This window comes from Xyrauchen texanus, chromosome 34 (genome assembly GCF_025860055.1).
Source record: "Xyrauchen texanus isolate HMW12.3.18 chromosome 34, RBS_HiC_50CHRs, whole genome shotgun sequence".
Taxonomy (NCBI): Eukaryota; Metazoa; Chordata; class Actinopteri; order Cypriniformes; family Catostomidae; genus Xyrauchen; species Xyrauchen texanus.
The window spans coordinates 1,268,302-1,293,301 of record NC_068309.1 but is presented as its reverse complement, the minus strand read 5'-3'; the positions used below and the strand labels follow the sequence as shown (position 1 = coordinate 1,293,301).

Sequence of the window (25,000 nt, the reverse complement as noted above, 5' to 3'; positions counted from 1 at the left end):
CTAAACTAACCCTACACCAACCCCTAAACTAACCCTACACCAACCCCTATACCTAACCTTACACCAACCCCTAAACTAACCCTACACCAACCCCTAAACTAACTCTACATCAACCCCTATACCTAACCCTACACCAACCCCTAAACTAACCCTACATCAACCCCTATACCTAACCCTACACCAACCCCTAAACTAACCCTACACCAACCCCTATACCTAACCTTACACCAACCCCTAAACTAACCCTACACCAACCCCTATACCTAACCCTACACAAACCCCTAACAGAACCCTACACCAACCCCTATACCTAACCCTACACCAACCCCTATACCTAACCCTACACCAACCCCTATACCTAACCCTACACCAAGCCCTAAACTAACCCTACACCAACCCCTATACCTAACCCTACACCAACCCCTATACCTAACCCTACACCAACCCCTAAACTAACCCTACACCAACCCCTATACCTAACCCTACACAAACCCCTAAACTAACCCTACACCAACCCCTAAACTAACCCTACACCAACCCCTATACCTAACCTTACACCAAGCCCTAAACTAACCCTACACCAATCCCTAAACTAACCCTACACCAAGCCCTAAACTAACCCTACACAAACCCCTATACCTAACCCTACACAAACCCCTAACAGAACCCTACACAAACCCCTATACCTAACCCTACACCAACCCCTAAACTAACCTTACACCAACCCCTAAACTAACCCTACACCAACCCCTAAACTAACCTTACACCAACCCCTAAACTAACCCTACACCAACCCCTAAACTAACCCTACACCAACCCCTAAACTAACCCTACACCAACCCCTATACCTAACCCTACACCAACCCCTATACCTAACCCTACACCAACCCCTAAACTAACCCTACACCAACCCCTATACCTAACCCTACACAAACCCCTAACAGAACCCTACACAAACCCCTATACCTAATCTAACCCTACACCAACCCCTATACCTAACCCTACACCAACCCCTAAACTAACCCTACACCAACCCCTAAACTAACCCTACACCAACCCCTAAACTAACCCTACACCAACCCCTATACCTAACCTTACACCAACCCCTATACCTAACCTTACACCAACCCCTAAACTAACCTTACACCAACCCCTATACCTAACCTTACACCAACCCCTAAACTAACTCTACACCAACCCCTATACTAACTCTAAACTAATCTTAACTTACCTTACAAAAATGAACCATGGTTTTACTACAGTAAACATAGTAACACCATGTATAGTAACATCATTGTTAATAGCATTAAAACTTTGGCTTCCACAAAAAAACATGGTTCATTTTACCCAGATCAAGCCTTTCTCTCAACTCCCCAAATTTCACCGGACTAAATCACCCAAAGAAATCACCTTTATAGTGTTTTTAATCTATTATTATTCTTTGTATTAAAGGAAATATTAAGATGGGAAAAGTGGGACAAAAGGCAGATTAGAATCTGGGTCGTCTGCACTGCATCTTCCACACCATCACTACACCCCACATCTGCAGCGACACTAATGATGCCCTTTCTCCTGATCCACCAGATGTGTGTGTGTTTTCCACCAGATGTGTGTGTGTTTTCCACCAGATGTGTGTGTGTTTTCCACCAGATGTGTGTGTGTTTTCCACCAGATGTGTGTGTGTTTTCCACAGAATGTTTCACTTAAAAATGTATTATTGCCATGATGCGTCTTCGCTAGCTCTGACAAAATCAAAAAACTTTCAACAACGAACATTTTCATTAGTGAAAGATCAACACTGGTAGTGATCACCATTCTGTCATCATGCTTTCACCCTCATGTCGTTCCAAACCGTATGACTATCTTTCTGAAGAACTTTCACGTTACTGTTTCCAACAACTGTCAAACTTCAAAAAGTCTCTTTAAAATTTCTCCTTTCATGTTCCACAGAGAAAATAGCAGCATATAAGTTTGGAACGACGTGAGGATGAGTAAATGATGACAAGATTCTTTATGATGTATTTCTCCAGCTGATTTGTCCACCGATGTTCAGTCTGTGTGAACGACCCCTCGTTGAGTTAATGACTCTGACATTGTTCTCATGTGTCGGAGGTTCAGTGACTAATACAACAAGAATGTGTGTTCACTGAATATTGATTTTATTTCTCTCATGAATCTGTTTTCTTCTGCCTCTCAGGGTGGCCTGATCAACTTTGAGAAGAGAAGAAAGGTTTGTCTGTACAAAACAAACATGATGATGATTTGAACACTTTAACTCGTGTATATTCATGCTGTCTGTCTCTCTGTAGGAGTTTGAGGTCATCGCTCAGATCAAGTTGTTGCAGTTGGCGTGTAATAATTATAATTTTCGGCGTGTGTCTGGTTTCAGTGCTTGGCTCTCCAGCGTGGAGAAACTGACAGAGGCCGAGAGGTGACAAACACACACCGGTTTAGAACTGCACTTTACACACACACACAAACACACACACACACACTCTCACACACACACTCTCACACACTCACACTCACTGAATCTGTATCTGTGTGTTTGTTGCAGTTACAGTCAGTCGTGTGAGATCGAGCCGCTCTCTGAATCGGCCTCAAACACTCTCAGAGCCAAGAAGAGTTCCGGAATCATGAAGAGATGGAGCGAGTGAGTGATGAACATCAACACATCATCATCAAACACTTTCTCTTGTTTTAATCTTCAGTCAATTTTGTTACATGCTTGATACAAGAGCAGCTTGATACTGGGGTACAAACATACTTCATCAACATATGAATAGAGTAAATGTGTGTTATATTAAAGATGTTTAATATGTGAGTAGAGCTGACGTGTGTGTGTGTGTGTGTGTGTGTGTGTCAGCCGTCAGCCGGTGGGTTCTGGTGAAGGAGGTTCCAGCAGTTCTCACTCAAAGTCGTTCGATCAGCTGCGGTTCCCGCCGTGTGTGAGCGGTTCTGTGGGCGACGGCTGCGACTCTGTCAGTGTGACGTCTGCGGGCTCCAGCAGCTCTGACGTGGAAGAGGTCAACATCAGCTTTATCTCGGACTCACCAGACGCTTTGGAGAGGAAGGTGTGCAGATCTTCTGTCCTAAAGCCTTAAACACTCCATCTGACCTCGTGTACACCTGCTATTAAGATCTGATCTCAAGTGCGCAGCTCTAAAATCCCATTTCTACATTTAAAAGTTTAACTATTGTGACATTACAATGTTTCATTATTTCACACACACACACACTTCGCACACACACACACACACACACACTCACACACATACACACACTCACACACATACACACACACATACACACACACATACACACACACACACACACACACTCATGTTGGTTTACCTATCATTATGAGGACTTTCCATAGACATAATGACTTTTATACTGTATAAACTATAGATTCTATCCTCTAAACCTAACACAACCCCTAAACCTAACCCTCACAGAAAACCTTCTGCATTTTTACATTTTCAATAAAACATTGTTTAGTATGATTTTTAAGCGATTTGAATTATGGGGACACTAGAAATGTCCTCATAAATCACATTTATAGCATAATAACCTTGTGATTACTAATTTGTAACTTACAAAATTGTCCTCATAAATCACAAAAACACGCACACTCACACACATACACACACACACACACACACACTCACACACGTACACACTCACACACACTCACACACACACGCACACACATACACACACACACACTCACAAACACACACACATACACACTCACAAACACACACACATACACACTCACAAACACACACACACACTCACATACACAAACACACACACTATCACACGCACACACAAACACACACACATACACACTCACAAACACACACACTCACATACACACACACTCACACACACGTACACACTCACACACACGCACACTCACTCACACACACACACACACTCACAAACACACACACACTCACATACACACACACACACTCACACACGTACACACACACTCACACACGTACACACACACGCACACTCACTCACACACACATACACACTCACAAACACACACACACTCACAAACACACACACACTCACACACGTACACACACACTCACACACGTACACACTCACACACACGCACACTCACTCACACACACGCACACACTCACTCACACACACACAAACACACACACATACACACTCACAAACACACACATACACACACACACTCACATACACAAACACACACACACAAACACACACACACACACCATGACACGCACACACAAACACACATACACACACACTCACACACATACACACTCACAAACACACACACATACACACTCACAAACACACTCACAAACACACACACACACACTATCACACGCACACATACACACTCATACACACACTGGGATAATGCGCTAATGCTACACACGACCATAATATGGTCATATATTGAAACAGTGCTGTTGTGTTTTAGACTTCTCTGAGCTGTTTCATGATGCAGTAACACACTCATGTGGTGATTGATGTATGAAATTAGAGACCCTCGAAGCACAAGTGCTCATTGGAGACTCGTGTTAATAGCAGGTGTCTGGACTGAGCACTTGTGAGGTGTAAACAGGATGTTGTGAGCTCGCTGCAGAGCTCTGCCGTGTCTGTTTGGTGACTGTAGCTGTACTTCCTTCCTGTAGATGTCAACGCCCTTCGTAAAACATTCCAATTCTACCTTAGGAAAGTGCGGCCCGCCAGCAGACCTGATACCAACGGTACTCTCTCTCTCTCTCTGCCATCCGTGTCTGGGATCATTCATGTCTCTCGCCCATTCTCACAGAACTCATCGTCATTGACGTTCATTGTGTCAGTGTATCTGCAGTGTGTGTTTGTGTGTCAGTGTATCTGCAGTGTGTGTTTGTGTGTCAGTGTATCTGCAGTGTGTGTTTGTGTGTCAGTGTATCTGCAGTGTGTGTTTGTGTGTCAGTGATGATCAGGCCAATCGCACAATGCAGACAGCAGCTCGTTGCCTTTTAAAGACTCACCCGAGTGCTCGTCTGTCGCGTTGATGCTATTATGCTCACTGTACACAGATGCATCAATTACAAGAGGTCAAAGCAACCAAACCTGATATTGTTGTATTATACGCCAATGGTGAGAGCCCAAAAATGGGAAAAAACACTATTTTTACGCTGTTTTTCCAAAGTTGGAGTGTCTATAACTCCGGAAGTATTAAAGATATCTTAAAATCCTTTCATATTATGGTTCAGAACAAACTTTCCTTTTTGTATTTCAGTTTTGTAGGCTCTATATGGTTAAATCCCAGAGATATGGGGCTCTCAATGTGGATCCATCCCAAAACTGTACCCATTTTTAATGGTTGAAAATCAAACGTCTCAGAGTAGATGCATCAATTACAAGAGGTCAAAGCAACCAAATTTGATGTATATCTTTGTCTGAAGAAAGATAAACATAAATGATGATGAGAGCCAGAATATTAAACACATGGATGAATATTTACAGAGTAATGCATTATATTGTAGGGGGGGGGGTCAAATTATAATCTCCACCAATGATTTGGGAGCAAATCTACAGGTGAAAAAAACAGTCTTAGAAATGTGTGAGCATCATGATTTTATATTTACACAGAGATTGGTAGATCTATTCCTCAAATCAGTTGACTTCAGCAGCTCTTGTTGTATTTATACGCCAACGGTGAGAGCCCAAATATGGGAAAAAACACTATTTTTACGCTGTTTTTCCAAAGTTGGAGTGCCTATAACTCCGGAAGTATTAAAGATATCTTAAAATCCTTTCATATTATGGTTCAGAACAAACTTTCCTTTTTGTATTTCAGTTTTGTAGGCTCTATATGGTTAAATCCCAGAGATATGGGGCTCTCAATGTGGCTCCATCCCAAAACTGTACCCATTTTTAATGGTTGAAAACCAAATGTGGGTCACGTGATGTGAAGCTAGTTTTCTTGTCAAGCAAAACAAAAACGTCTGAAGGACAAATCATATTAAAACTAGAAATGTACCATTATCTAGTAGGAAATAAACACAATATACATTTTCAAGAGTGACTTCAGTTCGTGCTATACATATATCTAGTTGTTTTATTTCAGAAATATATCTGCAGAGCTCTGGAATGCATCATTAGGGGTCCAAACACCAAGCTGAAACTCTACTGATTATTAAGTGTCTGGGCATTAGAAACTGTAAATTATAGAGATCTTAATCTTGGCGGGATGGTCCCAAATCCCCAGTTGTGTTTTGGATGCTGGTGTCCCCATCAGGCTTCTTAACTAGCCTAACTAGTAAGACTTCCTTGGTCAGACTTCATCAGATAGAGCATAGCATTTTTTTATCCAAAGCACTTATTACAGGGACAACCTGGAGTTAAGTGCCTTACTCAAGGACACAATGGTGGTGGCTGTGGGGATCGAACCAGCAACCTTCTGCTTACCAGTTATGTACCTTAGCCCACTACGCCACCACCACTCCAGTAACCAAACCAGCCTGGACCAGAATGGCAATTCATGCTTATCTAAGCTGGTCTTTTCAGCAGGGTTTAAAAGGAAATATACAGCTGTTTTCATCTCACTCTCATTGTTTGTATTTCCTGCTGAGACTGTGGATTGTATCTGGTCTGGATTCATCAGGTCATCCATCACTCTGAGATCTTCTCCAGCTCTTATAGATTCACTCTGAGTCTCTGTTTCTCCTGCAGTTCTGGGAGTCCACGTCTCTGTCGTCTCTGGACGCCTCAGGTCTCGGCTCAGGTTCGGGCTCCAGCAGTGCCTCCTCGTCTTCGGTGTCGTCCACACCGGTCACAGCGTCCCGCTCACACAAGCGCTCCATCTCGGGGGTGTCCAGTTACTCGTCTCTGTCCTTGCCGCTGTACAACCAGCAGGTGGACGATTGCTGCATCATCAGAGTCAGTCTGGATGTGGACAACGGAAACATGTACAAGAGTATACTGGTGAGAGAGAATCAGTTTGATTTGACACACATCATTTGACATTAACAACAAAAGATACGGGAAGCGTTTCTTTCAAAGTTGTCTACTTATTTTGCTATTCTAATTAGGAATGTTTATGTGGAGGGTTGTATTTTATTATTTGTATTTCCCTGCTGTCAGAAGTGACCTGAAACCCATTTTGGGTCGTGACGTACCAGTTTAGAGCCTCTGATGTAGAACATGACCATTTTCAGTCAGTACGTTATTTGGGCCAGGGCTATCAACTGGCCAGCCGGGGCCAATAGCCTCGGACCTTGAGCCGCAAGACCAAAATCAATCTATGTTCCCACCATTGGGCCAATAGCCCTGCAGTGTTGCTCTAAAACCCACCCTTAATATGCCGCCCTGGTGCCAACATCACACCCCGCTCGTTTCACAAGCAAGAGGGAAGCTCAAGTTGAGTTATCATGTTATCTAGTTATCTAGAATATTGAGTTTATAGCTAATTTAAACAGAGATCAGTTAGCGTTGACAACTCACTGACTGTAACTGCATGTTGTCCCGAGTGGTCTCTCCACTAACAGCGGGACGATGTCCCAGCACACCGTCTACGAAAGTTCACCGAACCATGGAAAGTATTTTCTTTGGGCAGCACTTTATCCATTGGCCATTTTAACGGATTTGTACTGTGCCCACATTTTTATATTTTTCCCAAGTCTATACCGTTGTGCACTGGATACACAACCTGGGAAGTTTGTCGAAACTCAGCCTTTGACGTTGAACCCACCTCAATCCCCAGTTGGCCTTGTTTGACCCAAGGTTAATAGGTGAGCTAAAGGCCACTGGCCCCAAAGAGGCATGATGAAGCCCCAAAAATGAATCTTTGTCACCCAAAAAGCGACTGTGGGAACGCAATTGGCCCTGGCATGCACTAACATGCCCTCATTTGGCCTGTGTGACAAGCCTCTAGTTCTCTTTGTTGTATCAAGGGAATGAGGATGGAGACAGGTAATCTGTCCACTTTTAAGTGCACACAGAAATTCACCCACAATAACACACACACCTCGTGTGTCTCCTCCGGCGGTTTGGACTGCCCTTTAATCCCCCTCCAGCTCTCACTGCAACACAAAACAGCTATTAAAGGTGATTTTCCACAGGGGTCAATCCTTACCGTTCTTCCTCTCCCAGCATTGCTCTCAGTGCTGGACTGGTAATCTGGCATACCAGGCATTTTCCTGGAGGGCCAACGCACTTTGAGGACGATCAGGGGTGGAATGGCCATCGGGAGAACCGAGCGGGCTGGTGGGTCGGCCGCGAAACATGCCGAATGGCCGCGATGAGCTAAAATGAGCTGTCGCGATATGCAGAAAAGTACAAACCCCACCCCACAACAACTTTTGGCTTACAAAATCAAGTTTTGGGCCAGTTGCCATGAAAAATCGTGAGCCGATTTCTCTTCCCAGTCCAGCCCTGCTCGCTCTCCACAGACGTCACTCGGCCACACCCACATCACCACAGCCTAAAAGTGGAAATGTGGCTAATGAATGGTTTCACGTTAGAGAATTCACATTTTGATGTCGACCCAAGTCCATTTTACATCAGAATTCGGTTTGTATGGTTGATGCGAAAGCTGATTTCAGAACTCTGATGCGCACCAAGAAATCGCTCATGAATTGGATTTCAGTTCATGTAGACTCCAGTCGGGTTAAAGCAATCTGGCCTTATTTATTAATAGAATGTGAATAAAGTGTGTGTGTGTGTTTCAGGTGACCAGTCAGGATAAGACTCCAGCAGTGGTCAGGAAAGCCATGGTTAAACACAACCTAGACCGGGAGAGAGCCGAAGATTACGAGCTGGTTCAGAAAATCAGTGAAGACAAGGGTAAAATACCATCTTAAAATGTCTGTGAACATGCTTTCAAATAACTGAAACTAGGAACTACACTTTTTGGCCAAATTACCTGATTTTAAAGTAGATCCTGTTCTTTTATTTCCACGCAGAGCTGAAGATTCCTGACAACGCCAACGTTTTTTACGCCATGAACTCCACGGCCAACTACAACTTTGTGTTGAAGAAGAGAGGTTTCCCCAGAGCGGGTCGAACCAAACACGTGGCTAGCTCCACGCTGCCTCGAATGAAACAGAAAGGTCTTAAAATCGCTAAGGGAATCTTCTGAACTGACTGACTCCGCTCACGATAGGATTTAAGCGTTCAGCAGATCCGGCCGGCACCGCTCGGACTTGTAAAGGTGTCATGAGGAGTTTGGCAGGGACTGCCGATCTTTATGTTTACAGCCATTCCTGAAACTCCTAAACCACTTTCCACATCAGCCTTCGTCTGTGATGTCACTACCAGGTCTGCTTCTGATGTCACTTCCTGTGAGCTGTAAGCTGATGTGTTTTCTGTCCAAGGACTGAACCGGCAACTAAGAGGAGAATGCAGGCAGTTTGGACGCTTGTGACATCCGGTGTTCCTTTCAGTCAATGTGAAACGCCGTTCACAACCCATTTTACTTCTCTGATGTATTTCTGTAGGGCAGGACTTGGTGTTAGCCGTGGGGGAATTGCCTGGATGGTGAAAAGCCAGATTGGAGCCATGTGGTTGGAGGGGTGGAAAAGTAAGTAGGACGTTGATGACGTCCACCAAGAAAAGTCGTTTCAGGACAAAGGCAGAACTATTGTTTCATTGGAAAAACATCCACTGATGAATCGTTCACATTAACACCAGAGAACGAGTATTAGGAAAGTAAATAGAGTCATTTATTTCATGTTGGAGGGGTACCAGAATGCATCTCTTTTCTTCATGCTTTAGTTCCTCACTTTCATTGCCAGTCCAAATGGCGAATGTTGCAAACACTCAATAATTTGATCGTAGTAACAGCAAGAGTCTGAAATAACAATTCGATGCCCTGAGTTTTGAGGATTTGCACAATGTTTTGGGTGTGTTGTCGATGTTGTTGTCGCGGTATCGTTCAACCCTGCCCTGTGATTGGCTGAAGAGAGAAACGTAAGGTGACATTGCACAGAAAAAGAGACGAGAGTTTTGCCGAGTTTGTTTTTGTACCTGTAGTTCAGCGATTGTCCATGACTGAATGCACACATGACTGAGTGGCAGCGACCCGCCATATCTCCAGATCTCAGATCTTTTATACACAACTGTGTGCGTCTGTGTGCGTGCATGAGCTTGCTATGTGTGTTCTTAAAGTCCCTGTATGTGTGTTCGTGTCTTGTGTTTTATAACTGAAAGGGCCAAAGATCAATGCTCATTTCACAAGCGTGTCCGTCTCTTGAGGTCAGCACTGCCTGTTCAGGAAAATCAACCTTTTCCCAAGATCTGTCCGATCAGTTTGGAATACCACGCATATCTGGTGCCATTTGTATTTTTCACTGTCAAAAGAGAAAGAAAGAAGACTTTATTAACTCACACACTGTTTTTGTATGTTCTTTTTTGTAATTTTTGTACAATATGAATTGTCCTTTGTACTTTTGCCTTTTATTTAGTTTGCGTGTGTTTGCCGGTGTATTTATTGATTTGTAAATACTTTTTGTAGCATTGTACATTTAGTTTCTCCTCCCATGTAATTATAAATGAATATGTAAATATGAATATATCTATGCGAAGTTTATACCACTGCGATTATGGGTTTGTGTTTCTTTCAGCTCCCTGTTGGGTTTCTGTTTGGTTAAATTTGGTATTGTTTTCCCTCATGATGCACTGTTTCTAATATTGGAGAAAACACTAATAAACACATGCAGTGCGATTCAAAGTCTTTGTTTTCCTCTGGATGCTGTAGTCCATGTATCCTATTGTAAAAGAAGAAAGTAAGAGCTCATTTAATACTTCAATACTTCAGTAATGTGATCAGCAGGTGGCACTATGAACATAGTTTTTAGCTGCAAGAGAAGACTGAAATCCTCCATCAGCGCAACATGATCCTGTGAAGACTTCAAGTTAGAAGAGCCAAAGAAAGGAGAGGTGACTAGTGTTCATTTTTCAAATAAGAAATATTTCACTACCCTCTTTTACGCAACAATTTTCCAAACATTTACTCATATTTATACTAAGGGACACTTAAATGGAGGGGATCCGGACCCTAACCACATCCTCCACAGCTTTAGCAATAGATGCGTTGAGTTAATTTGCGTTATTAATAAACATTTTATAATATTTCTTATATGCTAAAATGAGAACTTTCCTGACCCATGACTTATAGAAAATTAAATATAATTTACATGTTAAAAATATATATATTGACCTGTACTTGTTTTTATGATTGTATTCATACACTGTTTGATCTTATTGAACATTTGTATAGAAAAAAAACTATTTTCAGATGGTCCCTTTCCCACCGTAGGCAAATTTTCCAAATTATCCATCCAGCCATCCATCTTCAACCGCTTATCCGAAGTCGGGTCGCGGGGGCAGCAGCTCCAGCAGGGGGCCCCAAACTTCCCTATCCCGAGCCACATTAACCAGCTCTGACTAGGGGACCCCGAGGCGTTCCCAGGCCAGTGTGGAGATGTAATCTCTCCACCTAGTCCTGGGTCTTCCCCGAGGCCTCCTCCCAGCTGGACGTGCCTGAAACACCTCCCTAGGGAGGCGGCCACAGGGCACCCTTACCAGATGCCCAAACCACCTCAACTGACTCCTTTCGACGCAAAGGATCAGCGGCTCTACTCCGAGCTCCTCACGGATGACTGAGCTCCTCACCCTATCTCTAAGGGAGAAGCCCGCCACCCTTCTGAGGAAGCCCATTTCGGCCGCTTGTACTCGCGACCTAGTTCTTTCGGTCATGACCCAGCCTTCATGACCATAGGTGAGGGTAGGAACAAAAATTGACCGATAGATCGAGAGCTTTGCCTTTCGGCTCAGCTCTCTTTTCGTGACAATGGTGCGATAGAGCGAGTGCAATACCGCCCCCGCTGCCCCGATTCTCCGGCCAACCTCCCGCTCCATTGTCCCCTCACTCGTGAACAAGACCCCGAGGTACTTGAACTCCTCCACTTGGGGCAATACCTCCTTTCCTACCCGGAGTAGGCACATTTTCCAAATTATATCAATGATAAATGCCGATCTGGAACGATTTTACTGTGACTCCATCGTGTCCCGTATTGATTCAATAAGGGACTTATCATTTTATCTTTAAATACGGGACGATCCCATATTTTACGGGACAGGTGGCAACCCTAACTAGGTCTAACTAGGCACTAGGCTTAACACAAGTTAGACCTAGATAGGGTTGCCACCTGTCCCGTAAAATAAGGGATCGTCCCGTATTTAAAGATAAAATGATGGGTCCCATATTTCAAGTCTTTGTGTGAGAAAAAGAACCAAAATGTAAGTAATTTTTCACTAAAAACGTTCCCCTCTGCTCACCACAGCTCTCCAAATGTTATTCTCCATTACGCGTATTTAAACTGCCGCAATTCGATTATGACACATGAGAATCGAAAGTGTTTGGTGTCAATGTCATCAAACCTTTCATTTGTTGAATCTGAACACAGACACAAATTGGATTTTAGACGGGAAGATTCCTATGAGCTAAACCTAGTTTTCCTTAAACCTCAAAAAGACAAAAATCAAGACCCATCAAGAAGACATTACAAAAAAGACACCGCTGCAAAGACAAAAATATATTTGTGCCACCATATTAATTGATTTCATTATTACATTAATTTAATAATAAAAAAAAGTTTTGGAAATTGATGACTTGGACTAAATAATAAAGAAAAGAAGCAAATATGTGACCAACATAGATGGAAACACCTTCAATACAGTTTAAAAAGCATCTCAGGGTGATACCTCATGAACTTGCTTGAGAAAATGTCAAGAGTACGTGTCTGCAAATTCTAGACAAAGGGATACTACTGTGAAGCTGCTAAAATATTACACAGTTTTGATTTATTTTGGATTTAATTTAGTCACAACATAATTCCATTTATGTTATTCCATAGTTTTGATGAATTTACTATTATTCTAAAATGTGAAGAAAAATAATAAATATAATTAAGAATGAGTAAATGTTTCAAAACATCTGACTGGTAGTGTGTATATATATAAAAATAATATGTTAAGTTATTATTGCAGGTATCTACCATCATATTAAACTTGACTTAACTATAAAGCTCTTAAAGTACATTCATTGTAAAGAAGTAGTGTTCTTAAATATTATGAATGTTTTAAGCAGTCGAGAGGACTAAATAAGTCGGTAGTGTATAATAATTCGCCTGTTTAACATCTTCACCGTGAATTTTATACAACCGCGTGACCGTTACAGTTTGAATCATTCCCGCTCCTCCTGAACCCCGCGAAAAGTGATGTCACATGATACCTGTTTCTTTTTTCATCGCTGTTGAGGATTACTCAAACGTAGTTCTGTGATTACAGCATATTGTATTTTATTGAATAATTATAGCGCTTATAGTTATTTTCATTTATTTGTCAGATTCCAGTTCTTGCGAATGATAAACTTAAAATATTGTAGTTTTTAGTGATAAAAAAGCATCAGTGAGACGTCCTGTGGTTTGAATGCGGCCCAATGGATCCTTCAGTATATTCCCTCGGCGAAATTATAACGTATGTCAAGTGACTAGTTAATATTATTAACTAGCAACATTACCCATTCTGTTTGCTTATTGACGTCAGAGCCGGAGAGCCAATGAGCGACGAGACCTCAGCTGCGTCAGTGACCTCCGTCAGTACGTACGCAGAAACTACAGCAGGACACTCAGTGTCATTGAACACAGGTATGTCATTAAACACAATAAAGTGTGTTTGTTCACATTCTGCGGGGTTTTAGAACGATAAGTATGTTTTCATGAACGCTCATGTTTGTTGAGGGAGATCTGTTTCTCTCTTATTATAGATCTGAACATGTTTCTCGTCTCGTGATTAGTTGTGGATGGTGGAAATGAGAAGAGACTAGTGTTATTGTTTGTGTATGGTGGAAATGAGATTATAATGAGCTTTATATTCATACACTGCAGTTAATGATGTGAGGACCTTTCACGTAAAACCTCAGAAATTAAACATTTGCATAAAGAAAATGTTTATATTAGGGCCATTTATTGCTATAATTTAATGATAGTCCAAAAATCTCATTTGTATTACTTATTACAGTTATATAAATTATGTTCAAGAATATGAGAATAAAGTAGTTTTGTGTTGTTATACTGTGATAAAATGAAAATATTTTAAAATGGTCCTGAAAGCTATAGTATGGGACACTAGTGTCCCCAATTGAATTGCAAAAATACTACGCCCCTCGTCTGCCATTGATCAAAACAAAGAGAGAGTCCCGCCCCCTACTCATGCCATTGGTTGAGTGATGTTGTTGGGGTGGGTCCCTCAAAACAAACACGGGAATTTCCATAGCGCCACAGAGACACAGTGTTTAAAGTTTTCGAGAAAATGAAACATTCATATGGGTCACTAATAGTTTTCTCTGCATATTAAGCTGGGATAGAAGGAAGTATTTTAACACTGAAAAAGTTACATCAGTTTTAATGTTGAAATATACAGCGACACTTATGGTGCGTTCACATACAACGCGAAGCGAGCATTTTGCGTGGCGCGATTACATACTAAGTCAATGCAAAAATGCGAAGAGACACAAATTCGCACTGGGCGGCGCGAATGTATTGATTGGCGCAACTCGAACGCGCAAAATCACTACATTCGCGTATTCGCGCAAGTTAAAATTGTTCAACTCGTGCAAAAAATCCGTATGACGGATTAACGCAAAAGACAATCAGCATTGAGATTGTCTGGATGTCACTGACGTAGTAGCAGAAGAAATCTGGAAAAATTCATGAAAAAATTGTTGTAGCGTTGGACTACCTGGTAAGTTTGGTAAATATGTGCGACTACGTGATTCCAGCTATTGGTTGAACTTTACTATGAACCAAGTCGTAGAAGCCCCGCCTCCTGTCCTTTTCCGGAAGAGAAGCGGGAATACTCACGCGTCGCGTTACTTGCGCGAACGCAAGTTTAAACGCTAATTTATAATCCAGCGGTCAAACTCACGTGAGCAATGCGAGGTGAAACTTTTCTTCGCGTTGTATGTGAACGCACCTTTAGGAGGCATTATGTTCTCTCGCAATACCCCTTAAAATATGGTGATTGTAGTAAAACCATGGCTAATTCCTTTAACCGTGATATTCGTAGTATAATTACTATAGTAATAATAATACAGAGAAACCAAAACTATGGTTACTGTTTTACTATAGTGTGGCAGGGCGGAGGGCGGGGCCGGGTCGTGATCCTACTCACCTGGTCCCGTATTAGGCTAATTAAGCCTCCCGAGAGGGATAAAGGTCGACTGCAGGGGACCATGCGGGAGAGAGAGATCGTTAGCGGACATGTCCGTCATGTGTGTTTGTGTCTTCTTTTAAGTTTATCATTAAACTATTATTTATATTGACAAGCCAGTTCTCGCCTCCTCCTTTCCATTGATCCCTTTACACTGGTGCCGAAACCCGGGAAGGAGGAGGGATACACCGTAGTAGAGTTCTCGCCACTACCGTCCACCCCAACGGAGCAGCCGCGGCCATCTGCCGGGGGACGAGGATCCCAGCCACCTGGAAGAGGACGATGGCCGCCGACCGCGAGGGGAGAAGGGGCTCCTAACCGACCGCCTGGATTGGTCGGGGCCACTGCCAGGGGCGGATGAGTTCCCTACCAGCCGCTGAAACGCGGCGTGATTTAAGACCGCCGACCGCGAGCAGGTAGGGGCTCGCTGCCGACCGCCTGGAGCGGGAGAACTGCTGCCAGGGGCGAGGGAGACCCCTTCTGTTCCCCGAGAACGCGGCGGGGCGTTCCGTCCGTTAGAGGGTGGAGGAGTGGCCGAGGAACAAGCTGCGGCGTATCGGAGAACTGGCGAGTAAGAGGTTTTTTTTTCATCTCTCTCTCATCTCCTCTCTCTCACTTTCGCTCTGCGTTGGCCTTTTCCCTCTTTTAAATTGTACAGTTTTTTTTTCTTGGTACTACACTGTTACAGGAAGTACCCCCAATTTTAATTATTTCTGTTTTCCTCCCCTTGTCCCCTCCCTCGTCCAGGTAGATGGGGATGACCTGCCGGCAGACTAGACTTAAAGCACTCGGCTTAAAGTGTTTGTGTCTTCTGTTTTAGTTAGTCATTAATTATTTATATTGACAAGCCGGTTCTCGCCTCCTCCTTGCCCATCTTAACCCCCCTTACATATAGTAACGCCATGATTGATTTGAAGTTTCCACCAAGAAAAAACCCCCAACAAAAACAAAATGTGCCCTTATGAAAATTAACCATGCTTTTACTATAGTAAACTTGCAGTTACCATGTTTTGTGGTATGAACGTGGTTTTAGGGGGCGTTCACACTTGTAGTTCGGTTCTCTTGGTCCGGACCAAAAATGTAAATGATACATTTAGTCCTAGTTCATGTAGCGTTCACACTGGCATTAACACCGAACCTAACGATACAAAACCAAAGGCGTCAGGGAAAAGTCACGACCTGATTGGACAGATTTTATGACGTATATTTTTTGATGGAACTTGCCGATCATCCAAAACAAAATGCGCTCGTTGGATGTTTATATGGTTGTATTTCAACCAGCAGAATGATTATGATAGTTTTAGTTTACTTAATGAAGGTATTGCAAGACAAAACAAAACAATTTCAGAAAGTGAATTCCTTCGTTGTCCTCTTGGATTATTTTGATTCCAGTAGAAATGTGTATTTAAACCGTGTTGTTGTGTGTTTTCTGCAGGATGGGTTTCCTGCTCTCTAAATCCATGGAGCAGAACTTCCAGAAACAGCAGGAGTTCATGCTTCTCAACGCTCGACTGCAGGTACAGAAACATCATTACAGACACTTCAACAATATAATTATTAATCAGAGTCATAATCCACATTATACAGGAGTTCCTCATTATACACAGCACTAAATGAACACTTTGGCATTGTGCGTCAAACACATACTAATCATGGATTAATAATAATATAGGAATGTGTTGATGCAGATCATTATGAGTATGAATATGATTAAATCAAGCACAGAAAAGTTTTTACTGACAAAGTACTTTTATGAAATATTATTAATTTAATTACACAACTGTGAAATGTAATATAATGTAATGTAATAATAATTCAGGTTGTTTTCGTGGTACACATAGTTTAGTATTTAATGCCCATTTTACACCCTCTGTATTAGAGATGCACCGATACGAACATTTGTGTCCGATACCGATTTTAACAAATAACTGTTGGCCGATGCCGATATTTTGCCACTTACGTTAATTTGTCATCAGATCACTGATTTGCTCAGGAATTGTTTTAACAATAAATAATTTCTATTCAACACCTTATAGGCCACAATGTATTTAATTAGAAGTTAAAAAAATAAAAAAAAATATATATTGAGAAATAACGAAATATTATAGCATAATGCATGATGGGAAATAAAGGTTATTTTATACTTCTGAATTTTTTTTTTGCACTTGTTTTTGCCGTCCAAAACAACAGAACTCACATTTTACATGTTTGTACTGTATATGATAGAACATTATAAAGTCATATTATGCATATGTTGGGCAATACCAAGGAAATGCCAACCACATCATGGAAAAATACAAAGAATACTATTAAGTTCTACAGTGGTGTGATGGATAATGGAGAATGCCGTTCAGACCGCTAGAGGGCGCCGCTTGCTTACACAATGCTGACCGAAGTCCTGATTGCAGTCTATTTTTAAACGCAGCCTTTCAAGCTTTCACAATGGCACAAGACCTTATTGCGATTTCAATCTTAATTCAATCAATCATGCAGCCTTAATGCAGGGCTTAACGTTAACTTTTTGGCCAACTGGCCACATTGTAATTTTATTTGAATAAGAATGATATGTGTTCAGCAGGACACAAGTCTAATGATTTAAGTTATCTCTTATAGTGCGTTCACATACAACGCAAAGAAAATTCTCGCCTACCGAACTTACCAGGTCGTCCAACTTCCTCGCATAACGCTACAACAATTTTTAAATTCATTTTTCCAGATTTCTTCTACTACTACATCAGTACGTCAGTGATATCCGGACAATCTCAATGCTGATAGACTTTCGCGACAACGCATCAAGTGAATTTGTAGGCTAATTAAGCGATTTCACTTAAATAAAAGTTTGAGTCTTGTGATTTGTTTCATTCGCGCCGCCCAGCACGAATTCGCATCTATTCACATCTTTGCATTGACATTGTATGTAATGGCGCCGTGCGACACGCTCGCTTCGCGTTGTATGTGAACACACCATAATAGCCGTAGTGATCATGCTTCTTTTCATATCAAACGCCATTATCATTGCAATTTGCATTAACATTACCAATTAATGTTTACTTTTTTAAACATTACCTAATTAAATGTATACTTACATTTTGGACATTGAGCAGCTGGTGATTTCCAGACACGTTTCTAACTGGGGATTATTACGTCTCATTTGACGTTTCATCTCTAAAGGCGAATTAATGAGAGTAAATGTGTTTGTTTTTTACAGTGGGAATAAAACTAGCGCACTGTCCCTTTAAGAGAGCACACGCATGTTAAACAGTCTATGCTGCATGGAGAGATGATGATGATGATAATGAGACATATGCACGGAGAGACAGGGATTTTCAGTCCTATAGAATGAAACTGTTGATTTATTGTGTTTCAATGTGTGGATTAATAAGTTTCACCAACATGTCAAAACGAAAATGTGGGGATTTCGTGCACTGTGAACTATGGCTGGGCGATATGGCAAAAAATATCGCCCAGACACATCCAATGCAGTGATGTCTGAGGGATCTTCTGTGACAATATTACAATATTTTATAGAGTTTATCAATTGAGTGCAGTTGGATATGAATGTTATAAGATGATCTGTTCATTTTGAATCATAATGACAGTATTTATACATTAAAGTGAGAGACTAAACTACAAACTAGTCATTGTTTTGTCTTTCATCCTTGTCAGAGATGACGAAATCTGAATAATTTCACAAAATTAGAACTGAAATCTTTTTGTTTATTATTAAAGGCTTGGAACATGCTGATTAATAAAATTCATAGAATGTTGCTAGCATGTGTTTTTCATGATGGTGGCATGTAGGTGTTATGTTTGTGTTAGCATGATGCTAGCACGTTTTTAGAATGTTTTAGCACTTTGCTAGGTGATGCTAACATGTGTTAGCATGATGCTAGCACATTTTTAGCATGTTTTAGCACTTCGCTAGGCGATGCTTAACACGTGTTTAGCATGTTTTAGCACTACGCTAGGCGATGCTAACATGTGTTAAAATTATGTTAGCACGTTTTTAGCATGTTTTAATACTTTGCTAGGTGATGCTAGCATATGTTAGCATAATGCTAACATGTTTTTAGCATGCTTTAGAACTTCGCTAGGCGATGTTAACATGTGTTAGTATGATGTTAACACGTTTTTAACACGCTTTAGCACTTCGCTAGGTGATGATAACATGTGTTAACATGATGTTATCACGTTTTTAGCATGTTTTAACACTTCGCTAGGCGATGCTAGCATGTATTAGAATGATGCTAACACGTTTTTAGCATGTTTTAAAACTTCGCTAGGCGATGCTAGCATGATGCTAGCATGTTTTAACACTTCGCTAGGCGATGCTAGCATGTGTTAGTATGATGTTATCACGTTTTTAGCATGCTTTAACACTTCGTTAGGCGATGCTAGCATGTATTAGCATGATGCTAGCACGTTTTTAGCATGCTTTAACACTTCGCTAGGCCATGCTAGCATGTGTTAGCATGATGGTAGCACATTTTTAGCATGTTTTAGCACTTCGCTATGCAATGCTAGCATGTGTTAGAATGATGCTAGCACGTTTTTAGCATGTTTTAACACTTCACTAGGCGATGCTAGCATGATACTAGCATGTTTTTAGCATGTTTTAGCACTTCGCTAGGCGATGCTACCATGTGTTAGAATGATGCTAGCACGTTTTTAACATGTTTTAACACTTCACTAGGCTATGCTAGCATGATACTAGCACGTTTTTAGCATGTTTTAACACTTCGCTAGGCGATGCTAGCATGTGTTAGTATGATGCTAGCACCTTTTTAACATGCTTTAACTCTTCGCTAGGCGATGCTAGCATTTGTGAGCATGATGCTAACCCGTTTTTTTAGCATGTTTTAGCACTTCTCTAGACGATGCTAACATGTGTGTTGGTCATGGATTCACCCTCATGTTGTTCCAAACTATGACAGCTGCTCTTAGCTGTACAGTGAATGTGAATGAAGACCGGTGTTTGATTTGTAACCAGTAGCACCTAAAAAACATGCTAAATATTCAAATCGTTGTTTTAAAATGTAATCTGTATAAAATATAATATTAAATATAATCTACAGTTCCATCACATGTAATCGCATCACGGTTCAGGCTGTATGTAATGAGATGTTGTATAATGTCCAGATTCACGTGCAGGAATACATTCACTGGTATGATGACGGTTGTTGATCATTCTGCTGGTTATCTGTCTGCGTCCCGTTTCACAATATCCTCCTGTGTTTGCTCTGGCCTGCAGCTGTCCGAGACCTAATGCTCATGTTCTGCATTGGTGGATTGTTTGTGATGAATGTCCGGGAGGAGGTCCACACCTGTGACATTATCCAGAGGAGAGATTATGAAGTAAAATATGGTTGTGACCGCTTGCTGTACGGCCAACAAACAACAGCTCATAACGGTCTGATGGAGTGCATGAGTCACCACACACAAATGCACACTTTGGTTTTAATCATTCTGTTGTATTTCACATTATAAGACTTCAAATCAGTCAAACTATAGCGGTATAATCATCATATCGGTTTCTTGCACCCTAATTGAGACTAAACGTGTTGTCCGTGAATTCACACACGTGTGCTCCGTTTCTGTGCCGGTATTTGTGACCCGCGGGCGCGTCCAGACGCTCATAAATACTCGTTACCCCTCGCGATCTAATAAGCGCATAAAGACCTCGAGCTCATGCAGGTTTGTTGTTGTTACTCACTGAACATCATTTATTCTCCGCTAATGAAAAATCATGTTGAGCTCGTAAATGCCGAAAGGTCACATGGAGATGAAACGGTCGCTTTGTTTGACACCAGTGAGATCTCTTCTGTGATTGGACGAGATCATGAATTAAACATGTTAATGCTGTCATGGATTCACCCTCATGCTGTTCCAAACTATGACAGCTGCTCGGTATCTTACAGTTGAACATTTTTATATCATCTCTCTATTCAAATTGTATCCATTTTGTACAATGTAACATAAAAAGTTGCATTTGGAAGGACATGAGAGTGAGTAAATGATGACTCTTACATGAAGGATGTGAATGGTGTTTTGTAAACGATCATGTGATGATAATGTAACGTCTCCGTCACCATTAATCTGTCACACTAAGTGTTTCCTCTCATAATGCGCTCGTCTCCGTCACGTCTCACTCGAGCGTTCAGAGTTTTGACAGTTTGCTCTTGTTGTGTGAATCTGCTCTTTGTCTCTTCCGCTGAAATTGAAACTAATGACGTTTTAATGGTCATGAAAACACAGGATGATAAAATTGCAGGTTAAATGCGAACTGTCGCTCTGAGTTGACGAGAGACAGACAGAGAGAGAGAGAGAGAGAGACAGATAATGGACACGTGACACAATTATTCCATTATTATTAGCTGGCTTGAAAAAGAACACGCTGTTCTACTAAACAAACGTGTTATTATTATTATTACGACTTCTTCTGAGACCAAACGTTTAGACACTAACTCATCCTAGAGATTTCAAGCTACAGTCACCAAACTTTGCACAGGTCTTTAGGCTGTTCTGACTCTAGTTGCTATTATATTTCTAACTGATCGGACTTACGGTTTACGCACAGCAGGCAATTAAAAAAATATATATATTGTGTTAGAAACATAAAAACTAGCAACACCTAGCTACATGCTTTAACATGTTAGAAACATGCTAGTAATGCCTAGCTGTATGTTAGCAATGCCTATCTACATACTTAAACATGCTAGCAATGCCTATATACATATTTAAACATGTTAGCAACATGCTAGCAATGCCTATATACATATTTAAACATGTTAGCAACATGCTAGCAATGCCTAGCTACATGCTTAAACATGTTAGCAACATGCTAGCAATGCCTAGCTACATGCTTAAACATGTTAGCAATGCCTAGCTACATGCTTAAACATGCTAGCAATGTCTATCTACATGTTAGCAATTCCTATCTACATACTTAAACATGCTTGCAATGACTATCTACGTGTTTAAACATGTTAGCAACATGCTTGCCATGCCTAGCTACATGCTTAAACATGTTAACAATGCCTAGCTACATGCTTAAACATGCTAGCAACATGTTATAAATGCCTATCTACATACTTAAACATGCTAGCAATGTCTATCTACGTGTTTAAACATGCTAGCAACATGTTAACAATTCCTATCTACATGCTTAAACATGCTAGCAACATGCTATCAATGCCTAGCTACATGCTTAAACATGCTAGCAATGCCTAGCAACATGATAGCAATGCCTAGCTACATGCTAGCAACATGTTAGCAATGTCTATCTACATGCTTAAACATGCTAGCAATGCCTATCTACATGCTTAAACATGCTAGCAATGCCTAGCAAAATGCTAGCATTGCCTAACTACATGCTAAAACATTCATATTCCATCTAGCAACATGTTAGCAATACCTATTTACATGCTAAAACATGCTGGAAACACATAGCAACATGTTAGCAATGTCTAGCTGTATCTATCTGTCTCTCTCTCTCTCACTGTCTGTCTATCTGTAAAACTCCAAGCTTTTAAACTTGTTAAACTTCCAGACAAGGCTTTTTCAAGCCAACATAAAGTTTTTCTACAAACATTTCAGTCTAGTTATTATTATTATTTGCCGAATAGAAAATTGACCTACACCACAAAAAACAACAACAGAAAAGTCCTTTTTTTGTCTAACACTTTCCATCTGGTGTAAATTTGTGAATAATTTGTTTACATTTTTTTAGATGAAATCAGTGTGAAATGGGCCTTAATTTGGATGGTTTATTTGTGCAGATAATTGAATGAATAATGTTTGTATTGTTATATTGCGTGTGATGTCACATGTCGTCTTGATGTCATCTGTGGTCGTGATGTGTGATGATGTGTTCGCTCATGCGGGGCAGAAGGTCACGAGCGACATTCGTGTTATCTTCACACGTTCCTTTCAGACAAATGTCAGTAAACTTCCCACCAAACCGGCTCTCTCTTCATCACCTCTCTCTCTTCTTCTATCTGACGTATTTCGGGTTCTATTTGTGTATCAGTGTTTGACACGATCGGTCACGTTACTGTCATCAACCACAGAACATGTTATCTTAGAAGAACAGAAAAGAGCACCGTGTTGCCTATAAACATTCAATAAACATGTTTTAATTTCCAGAAGATTCCACATTACAGTTGAAGTCAGATGTTTACATACACTTAGGTTGTAGTCATTAAAACTCATTTTTTTACCACTCCACAGATTTAATTTTAGCAAACTATAGTTTTGGTGAGTCGTTTAGGACATCTAGTTTGTGCATGACACGAGTAATGTTTCCAGCAATTGTTTACAGACCGATTGTGTCACTTTTAATTGACTGTAATCACAATTCCAGTGAGTCAGAATTGTACATACACTTAAGTTAACTGTGTCTTTAAGCAGCTTGGAAAATTCCAGAACATGATGTCACGCCTTTAAACCAGGGGTGCCCAATATGTCGATCGCAAAGGCAATGCTGGTAGATCGCACAAAATTTAAATGTGCTTTCGTTAAATTTATATACGAATAAATAGAAAGTCTTTCCTTCTTTTAGTTTCTGTCTGACTTGAACTTGACGAGTACATTTTGACCAGGTGAGATTTTTGTTTATTCTGTTGCCATGACAACTATGTTCGCGCCCTCCAAGGGCTTCTGACCGTGCGTTCACACCAGAAGCGGCGAGAGCGTCAAATCGACCGGAAGTCATTCATTTTCAATGACAGCCAGCGTCTCTCGGCGGCGAGAAGCGGCGCGGCGAGTCTTGGGCGGTGTGGGCGTCAGATGAAAGTTCAAGTGCGGCCAACATTATGGTAATGAGCTGTGACGCGGTTCAGCGACCTATTGGAATATAGAAGTGCTCCGCTCTAGCGAAGTCTAGAGAACACAACCGTGTAAACTTTGGTTCCCACCAAACATTCGTTCCGAAGATAAAATGGAGGAGAAACGAATTATTGCCGTGACGGGTTTCCCAGTAATATATGACCAAGACCACAGTTATTATTACAAATGTATTTTATTTTGATAACAGACAACTATAATTTTAATTACTTTCTGCCATCGATCAATTTTAAAGAGTTCATGAGGATATACGCTACTTGTGATCGGTCGGCAAAAAGTAAATGGTCGACATGTCTGGATGTTTAAATTGCGGCCCCCTTTAAATATAGTTCACAAAACAAAGCATTCTGAACAAACGTTGCCGCCTATTTCAACTACGTCAGAGCTTCCACGAGCGTCCTCGAGCGTCGAAGGCAGGGCAGCCAGAGCGAATTTTGACGCTCTCGCCACTTCTGGTTTGAACGTATGGTGAGAACAGAGCATGAAATTGCAAAGCTAGCTGTGTTTGAGGCTAGTTACCAGCAGCTAATGCCCGGATTATGCAAAACTGTCTGTTTCCATTCAGTGCAAGTCATCAGAATAAGGTAAATGCCCTGACTATTGTAATCTATTGTGCTGTAGGTGTTTTGGGTTTAGTGTTAAAACTGAATGATATCAACATTGAACATTATTATATATTTGTTTATTAATTAGAAGATGATTTCCATGTAAGGATACATGCAGTAGTCCCAACAAACATTTTTATTTTTTATTTAAATGAAACTGTGCTTTTTTTAGTTGGTAGATCTTATTGAGTTGCTCATTTAAAAGTAGATCATCACACAATAAGTGTGGGTACCCCTGCTCTAGACAATTAGCCAATTAGCTTCTGGAGGTGTACTGAACATCG

General features: G+C 41.1%; 2 protein-coding genes across 4 annotated transcripts in view; both read left to right on the top strand.

The window, feature by feature from the left end:
* The window catches only part of LOC127628184 (ral guanine nucleotide dissociation stimulator-like), a 40,993-nt gene extending 30,283 nt beyond the window's left edge, over window positions 1-10,710 (top strand). For 2 of the 3 annotated variants that reach the window (XM_052104915.1, XM_052104913.1), the window contains exons 10-17: window positions 2,198-2,230; window positions 2,310-2,431; window positions 2,558-2,653; window positions 2,867-3,074; window positions 4,695-4,769; window positions 6,727-6,978; window positions 8,724-8,838; window positions 8,958-10,710. In XM_052104915.1, the coding sequence (XP_051960875.1) occupies window positions 2,198-2,230; window positions 2,310-2,431; window positions 2,558-2,653; window positions 2,867-3,074; window positions 4,695-4,769; window positions 6,727-6,978; window positions 8,724-8,838; window positions 8,958-9,133 (1,077 nt within the window). In that variant the 3' untranslated portion in view covers window positions 9,134-10,710. The remainder of the gene's footprint in view (window positions 1-2,197; window positions 2,231-2,309; window positions 2,432-2,557; window positions 2,654-2,866; window positions 3,075-4,694; window positions 4,770-6,726; window positions 6,979-8,723; window positions 8,839-8,957) is intronic. The other variant, XM_052104914.1, reaches the window with a different exon arrangement.
* Window positions 10,711-13,638: 2,928 nt separating this feature from the next.
* Window positions 13,639-25,000, top strand: part of plgrkt (plasminogen receptor, C-terminal lysine transmembrane protein) — a 24,418-nt gene continuing 13,056 nt past the window's right edge. The window contains exons 1-2 of the mRNA XM_052104968.1: window positions 13,639-13,703; window positions 16,703-16,784. Of these exons, the coding sequence (XP_051960928.1) occupies window positions 16,704-16,784 (81 nt within the window). The 5' untranslated portion in view covers window positions 13,639-13,703; window position 16,703. The remainder of the gene's footprint in view (window positions 13,704-16,702; window positions 16,785-25,000) is intronic.